The 8,061-nt window shown below is 35.6% G+C and overlaps 1 protein-coding gene across 2 annotated transcripts in view; it reads right to left on the bottom strand.

Moving 5' to 3' along the window:
* Positions 1-209: 209 nt before the first annotated feature.
* Positions 210-8,061, bottom strand: part of SLC12A2 (solute carrier family 12 member 2) — a 51,873-nt gene continuing 44,021 nt past the window's right edge. The window contains exons 20-27 of one of the 2 annotated variants that reach the window (XM_064402992.1): positions 7,831-7,968; positions 7,114-7,161; positions 5,592-5,708; positions 5,319-5,430; positions 4,764-4,850; positions 2,801-2,936; positions 2,053-2,120; positions 210-849 (exon numbers count right to left, since the gene is read on the bottom strand). In XM_064402992.1, coding sequence (XP_064259062.1) covers positions 714-849; positions 2,053-2,120; positions 2,801-2,936; positions 4,764-4,850; positions 5,319-5,430; positions 5,592-5,708; positions 7,114-7,161; positions 7,831-7,968 — 842 coding nt within the window. In that variant the 3' untranslated portion in view covers positions 210-713. The remainder of the gene's footprint in view (positions 850-2,052; positions 2,121-2,800; positions 2,937-4,763; positions 4,851-5,318; positions 5,431-5,591; positions 5,709-7,113; positions 7,162-7,830; positions 7,969-8,061) is intronic. The other variant, XM_064402991.1, reaches the window with a different exon arrangement.

Below are 8,061 nucleotides of genomic sequence, written 5' to 3'. Positions count from 1 at the left end.
AACTTAGTGGCAGTAACATCAGGGATTTGCTTTAGTTCAATTGACCTGCCCCAATTCTCACCTTTAAATCTAACAGATATAATAATTTTTTTTTAAAAAAAAAAATCAAACCAAAAAAAAAAAAAAAAAAAAAAAAAGAAACAAAAAAACCAAAAAAACTTTCTGACAATAGAGAACATACAGTACTAAGAACTAATAGCTCAATGGAAGACTGAAAAGCAGCATTCATTTTTATTGTAATATGGAATAGACTAAAAACTAAAGGAAGTCTGATCGAAACTCTTAGTTGAAGGCAGATTTTGACATTCTATATAAATTTACAAAATAGGATGTATGGGTGAGATTTGGTTAATTTCAGAAGGCACCTCAAGGCTAAAAGGCTTTTATAAATCTATAATCCTTTCATTGATCAAAAATACAACATTTTATTGCTGCTATTCAAATAGCAAACAAAAAGCTCGTCTTGTTCTTCAGTCTAACAAGGAATCCTCCCCCATTAAGCAAGATTAAATTACAGAAAATATAGAATAAAACTGAAGATGTCACAACTTTAGAAATACAGTGACTTTCCTTGTGTGCTTTCAAGTCAGTGAAACAGTGAAAGAAGAGTCACTTTTTGCCTTTGTGATGTTAATGAGCTCTAGACCGCGGCAGCCACTCTCCCCCGGGCACTGCAGTACCATTTCATCCCAGCTGTGCCACCTGCAGCACTCCTAGGAGTAGAAGGTGAGGACACTCTGGTGATTCCCACGGACCAGGAGGATTGGTGGCAGATCTTTGGAGAGAACTTCCAGCCAGGCCATGTACAGTGCACTGGAAACTGCCCCCTTCCGTGCCACGGGCAAGCTCCTGCAAGCCACAGGGGAAAGAAATTTCACTGAGCAGGAAAACCTGGCCAGGTACAAGTCAGACTGCACTACGTATGACAGATGATTCCAGAAAGATTTAAATGCTAAGTCAAGTTTCCTAATCTTCTTAATTTTAATTTTTACCCCCCTCAGAATTAATGGGTTGAAAGTTTGTGTCTGAAACATCACAGGCATTTACATGTATTTCCCCTCAGTTCTGGCCTGTTAACACCATTTAATATTCAGGTATGGAGAGAAAATCCTTTCCTGTGTGTGGTTTTTTTGGCTGTGGGCTCTTTTTAGAGGGGAAGATGAGTCTAATTTTTTCAGTAGGTTGTACTGACATTAAAAAAATGATTCAGGCATTTCTGAGTTTGGTTTTTTGTTTTTTTGGGGGGGAATAAAGTCTGTGAAGCTGTCCTTGGAGGGCATAAATTAACTTGAGAAAAAAACTCAAAACAAAACAGTGTGTTCTGAGATAGCTCCATGTTACTGAAGAAACATTTTCACAGAAATACATCATAGTGGCTTATTCAACAGAGAGTTTTATAGGATGTATCAGAGAGTGATAGAGCTTAGAGTTGAAACCACACATTTTCCAATGATCTAAATCTGTTGAGTTCATGTGTCATTTAAAAAAAGCAGAATCCCCCTTTTAATGTAACTTTATACTAATTTCATGTGAAGGTGATGACATGACAGAGGTTCATGCAGAATCCTCCTAAGCTGAGGACACTCTCCTCATCTTCAGCATTTTAAAATACAGCAGTAAGAAGCCTACAACCTACAAAAAAACCTGCCTCTTGCTTGTTCACACTAAAAGCAACCCCCCAAAAATCTATGAGTAAGATAATGAATTAATTTTATCTAGAGAGATCCTCTAGGAAAGGAAACCAAAGGAAAGACTTGAGAAAGAGGGGAGTAACTGCACAGAGGAGTAGAAAGAATTTGAGAATCCTGAGCTGCACCACAAATGTGGAGGTGATCAACTAAAGCAGCATAATCAAAAGCACAACAATAAAAAGGGCATTTTTTTCTTCAGCAGAATAGTGGCTCCATACTACTAATAAATAAATTCAGTCAGCACTGAAATCTTGAACGTGCCAAGGCAAAGACTTGCTCCTGATCCATATTTACATTTATATTTTGAATTACAGCTCCGTATCCATTCAGGTACCACCACAAGTTAAAGTGATTTACTTACATGACAATTATGTTAGCTGTACTTGAATGTTCTTTCAGCAACTCATTTAACCTGATCTGTCGGTAAGTCTGTAAATAAAATTAAACTTGTTAGGAACAGCTTCTGTTTAAAAAAGTAAAAAAAATCTTCAAAAAAAATAAAGATATGACCAAATGGAATGAGTAATTAATAAAAAGCAGGTACGTCCATCTCAGTGTGAAAACTTCTCATTATCAAAAACCCTATGGTTTAAGGTTGGGGAAAAAAAGCAAGCAGCAAGCCCAGAATGTGCAAGTAAGTCAAGTGCTACCCTATTACAGGTTGCCACTTATTTTCTCATGCAAAAAAACACCTGAGAAGAAATATTTTTGTGTCTCCATGGTGCACAATAGCTTGGGAAAGATGTCAATCCCTTAACTGCTCCTCTGCACCACAAAGTGTTGTTTGGATTTAGTGGTGTTTTTTTAAAAATTATGAAGCAAAAAAACATTAGCTTGATTTAAAAAAAAAAAGTGACAAACACCTGGAAATAGAGGAAATTATTCTAAACTAACTGCAGAAATACTGCAGGAAAGCAGTCTGGCTCCTGCTCATACTCAAATGCAAAACCTTCTTGCCTAAAATGGTTTTAGATGCTACTTTTTATCTGCTATTCATAAAAAACTGCTATGAAAGGGAGAGAATAACAGGAATTAATGTTATCACAACCACAAGTGACGTAGGAGAAGGAAGTTTTAAACTGACGTAACATTCTAAAAAAAGCCAGAACCTTTGTTTTGTAAAGCTCAAGCTCATTATCTGTTATCCTCCATGGTTCATCCTCCTTCATTTTATCTGCAACTTCTTGCTCCTTATCATCCTCATGAAGTCGGAAGGGCTCTATCATTTCCTCAAAAGCTGCAATGCTGGAAGGATTAAATGGACAAACATTAGAGCACATAGGAGCTTTTATGTCAAAAATTATTTTCATGGTATCAGAAATTAAGGTTTATTGCTGTGTAAATATGTACTCAAGTTTTTCTCCCCTGCCTGTTGCAGTCAGAACATCAAATCAGCTTTTTGCACACTCGGACCTTGTGATGTAGCAAACAATTCACCACACAGTTAAAGCTTTACTCAGTTCAGAAATTTACCTCTAATTTTAAAAGCTGAACAGTACCATCCTTAAAAAAGGGGACAATAACTAGGAGAACTAACTTTGAAGGAGGAAGAATTGACATGTTAGAGTAAAAATCAGCTATCAGGTCTCATGCCATTGCTGTTCGGATTCTGGCTTTGATCTTTTTATTTTGTTTCTTTTATCTCTTTCCAGTACAGTCCAGGAGCCACATTCAAATGAAAAAAACCACAGATATCTAACTTAGTCTTCCTGTTGCACTTGTAAGAATATGAATACTTTGGATTTACCAGGACTTTAGAGCAAGAACTTCAGAACAAAACCTTCTGAAGATCAAGCAGGAATTAATTTCTGCTGGGAAGAAGAACTCACGTTACCCTACTTTTTTACCTACATTTCCTCCAGGAAATACCCACATCAGAAATAAAACATCTTTATATGTACCCTTGGTGGTCTTTACTGTACATTCACTTCACCTTAATCAAAAGAAAGAAAACAAATATGATTGCTATTCTTTGGCTGAGCAAAAAGGAGATCTAATAATAAAATTATTATACAGCACAGCACCTGCTGAAAATTAATCTTCCTCCTCGTGGTTCCCAGCTGTTATTAATACCTAAATGGTATTTAGGAATATTTTGGATATGCTGTGGGGATGTATCCACAGAGACAGGAAGAAAAGTGCTCTCAGAAGTAATCCATGGATCACTTCTAATAAACAAAAATAATTCCACATGATTCTAGGATCTCAGCTGTGATGCATCAGAGTTTACACCTTTCTCAGCAGCAGGCTCCTGGAAACTGCACATACAAAAGCACCACAGTGCCAGAAATATTTTGTTTTCCTTTGTTTGAGTTGCTCAGTGTATTCTATACATTTGAGAAAAAACGACTAAAAAGGGTACAGAAGAACTCACATTAACTTCAGTATTTAGCCAATCTCTAAAACAACACTTCCCAATTTCCAGGGTGTATCAAGACTCTCAGATAAATGCATGCCCATATAAAAGATATTTTTACAACTTCAGCATGCTCAACAAGGCCTGAAGGGAAAGGGGGATAATGGCAAAGGAGGATATTTTTAGATCATACACATTCTGTTCTAAATTTGTGCTGAAAGCCACTACAATTAATGCTTTTTTGAACTTGAAAGTAAGAAATATCATATGTATGATCATTCCTGTGTACACTGAAAGTCCAAGCAAGTTAAAAAAAGGAGAAGAAAAAAAAAAAAAGAAAAACCCAAATCAGGCTATTTCAAGACCAAGCTTTGTTACACTAAACTAAGACATCATGAGGTTCATATAATTTAAGTTTTGGTGAACTTCTCTCTTAAAGAAGATTGTTCCAGATTATTCAGGTTTTTGGATTTTTTTTTAAATTTAATTTTTCTGAATTTATTATCACATTCTAAGACCAGAGATTAACAAAATATAGATTTCTATATTCTTGGACATGGGAGTTACTGTTAATTCATTTCCCACAATTTTGTGAAACACTGAATAACACAGGATCTTCTGTAACATAACATACATAGGAAAGAATGAAAATGAAGTGTTCTAAATTAAAGACATCACAAATTCAATGAACAAACAAGATCTGTTTTAAGACTTACTTTTCTTTCTTTGGCTTAGTATTAATATCCCCAAGGACCATAATATCTGAGAAGTCTATCCGAAATTTGCTGAGCAAAGTGGCCATCCTGCATCAGAAAAACAAGCCTTTACACATGATCATAGTTTAAATTACTTCACACGTTAAACAGATTGGCAATAAAAACCACTGGCTTAAGAAACAGAAAAAAGGCATCTTAAATGTAACAAAGACAAAAATCAAACTGACTTGGCATATGACTATAAATCAACAACATGCTTTGGAAAAAAAACCAACCCCAAACAGCTTTATGGCTTTAAAATAAGAGACGAGGTCTCTCTTGAAGATGATCTCAGAAAATATTTGGAAATAGTGTCAGATAATATTGTAGAAAAATTAGTTTGAGGTAACTCATCCAAAAACAATCGGGGGGAAAAAAAACCTTTTTTTCAGAAAGGCAATAGAATATGATCACCCCAGCATAGAAAAACTGAAATAAGGCGAGTAGGAAGAGAAGTAATCCAATGTGCAACATGCTGTATTAGCATTTGAAATGGAATTTTTAAGGCAAACTTACGCTCTTCTGTCATGATCAATCCTGTTTATTTTCCCACCAATGAACACCCTGATCTTGCAGTCCTTCCACTTCTTCTTGGTTGTGATAAGGTAAGGAATCAACAGTGTCAAGCCTGTGATTTGAGCAGAGTTGCAGACAAATTTAGAAAATTTTACTTTGTTACATAGTACAGGTTTTATATTAACTGGCAGATATCTATTAACAATTACTCCAGAGTTACTCAAATTTTTTTTAAATTAACATTTAAAGGTTTTAAATTATAAAACACATTACCTCCATCATCAAAGAGCCACCAGACGTCAATATTGCTCTTGCCTTGTTTCTTCTGGAACTGAGAACTGGCATCAAGAAGTCTTTGGTCAGCCACATTTAAAGGAGAGCTCTTTGAATCTGGAAAAAACACATGGTGAAATTTCGGTTGTGAAGTGTTTTGCTTAATCACTTTGAAAGTCATCAAATGCAACTCTCAACATTTTGTGATATACCTACTTTTAAATTAAAATTTTCCTTTGCACCCCCAACCCAACTCCAAATTTTGACTGACTGGATACAAACTGAACTGGCTGTACTTAGGGTGTCTAGAGACTCATAATTTCAGCAGCTGAAGTCTTTTAGCAGGCATCTGAGAAACTGCCTGGACAATTCAATTAACTTTGCTCCAGAGTTTTAGGCCATGCACTCTACCTCTGGCAAATGACAGAACTTCCCTAAAAATATGCAGGTAACCGATTTTACAAGTAAATGTCATGTCCTTAGGAATTCTCTCTTTAAATCCAGATTTCCTTAAACATGTGGCAAAATTAAAAGCTATTTATGCATACTGGGCCCTTTTGCAAAAAGTACTGTTTTGCATAATAAAATTATTTGATTTACTGAGAACAAGGCCATAATAGCATTTTCAGTTAGAATAATACAGATCCCATTTTTGAACTGCAGGAAAAAATCCCTGATCTCTTTCTCTTAATTAAAACCTCAGTCTGAGCAAGAGCCAGAAGTCTGACATTTGTCTCTGTCCTTATTTTATTAGGAATTTTTTTAATTTAGAGCACATCTGTGATTGATTTACATTAATATACTACTTTACTGCATACTGGGACTTCTTCCAAACTGCCATCTTGTGCTTCAAGATATAATCTCACTTTCCATTACTAAAACACAAAAGCTTCTAGCTGCTGAAATTACGAAAAAAATGTCAAAACAGTTCAGATGAATTGCAGTAAAGGCAAAAATACCTGATTAACTTAGAACAAGTTAGTGAAAACTGCTCAGTTAATTTCTCAAAATGCTGATTTGAAAAAGACTAGTTTGCATTATTTCAACATGTTCACCTCACTGGGTAGCTGCACTAAGCCTCAATTTTGAGGATATTGAACTATTTCCAAATAACAGAGCCACAACCATGACTTTGGAAGGTACACTGAACAAACTGAGAGCACTTCCACTACACCATCAGATGCTGTTTCCTGAGAAAGCAGAAAGGTCATGAATGCATTCAAATTTTACTTTACACAAATAGCTTTTTAATTTTTTTTTCTTTTAATTCCTACACTTATGCACAATCCTTTCTCAGTAGCAACTTCTTCTGGGAATTTCCATAATGTTGCTTTTTTTTTTCCCCCCACAGCCTAGCCCCTAAGGATGAAGCACATTCTAAAGCAGATATGAAGAAACAAATAAACATTGCATGGTTGGTGTTTTCCTCTCTGGTACTTAGGTGTGGAAAGAATTACAAAAGGGAAACTAAAATCAACAATGTGAAAGAATGATTTAACACAAAAAGATGGAAAATGCCTGCCTTTATTCAACAGTGGCTGTGTTGGAGTCTTTCCATCCTCATCCTCCTCTGGAAGGTTTTTAAAGATACAAAATAAAAAGGTTAATTTCCTTTGTGATATTAATGAACACAATACAAAGGTAAATTAAAAAAAATAGAAAGTAAAGATGTGAAATGAAGCAGGTTTTTTTGCACAGAGAAAAGCACACAAATGCAGTCTACCAAATCCTAAGATTCATTTCTACTTCTAGAAAGTTATATATACCTCCACTACCCATCTAACTATTAAGGCTTTTGCTTTCTAAGAAAAGAATGAAGTTGTTTATTGTCATGTCAAAGTATTTTGAATGATTTGTATCTGTTAATATGCACATAATATTGTGGTCTGAGATGAAAAAACTCCATAAATTTAGCAGCCTTCCCATCACTTACAGCATACAGATGTGGGCTACAATCCTCAAGCACTTTTGACTGCCCCCTCACACTCAGTAACAACAACAAAAAAAACTCATTGTAAATCATTGCCTACCAGCTGGTTTACTTAGGGGACTAGAAACAAGTATTTATGTTACATAAAATAGAGATCTGACACAATGTACTTAAGACATCAGCATCTATAAAATCATAACACTTCTATTCCACAGACAAAAAAAATCCCCTAAATAATCCCTGGGCAAAGAGAGAGAAGGAATGAGAGAAAGAGTGAAAATTCAAGGTTCATTGCTCACTAGCAGTTACCTTTGCGTGGAGTGGGAGTTCTTTCACTGGATGATGGAGCAAAAGCTATGGAAGTGTCAGTCTCAGACTTCTTGCTATAATCCACTTTCACTATGACATCCTTGGTGCAGGGGGACTTCTCTTGGGATGACAGCAAATCTTTGTGAAAGCAAAACACCTATTAGAAACCACTGAATTGTTACAAATAGCATCAACAGAGGTATGTGCCTGTACTGAGTCGGTTTAAAATTA

This window comes from Passer domesticus, chromosome Z (assembly GCF_036417665.1).
Source record: "Passer domesticus isolate bPasDom1 chromosome Z, bPasDom1.hap1, whole genome shotgun sequence".
Classification (NCBI taxonomy): Eukaryota; Metazoa; Chordata; class Aves; order Passeriformes; family Passeridae; genus Passer; species Passer domesticus.
This window is presented reverse-complemented; position numbering and strand designations above follow the sequence as displayed.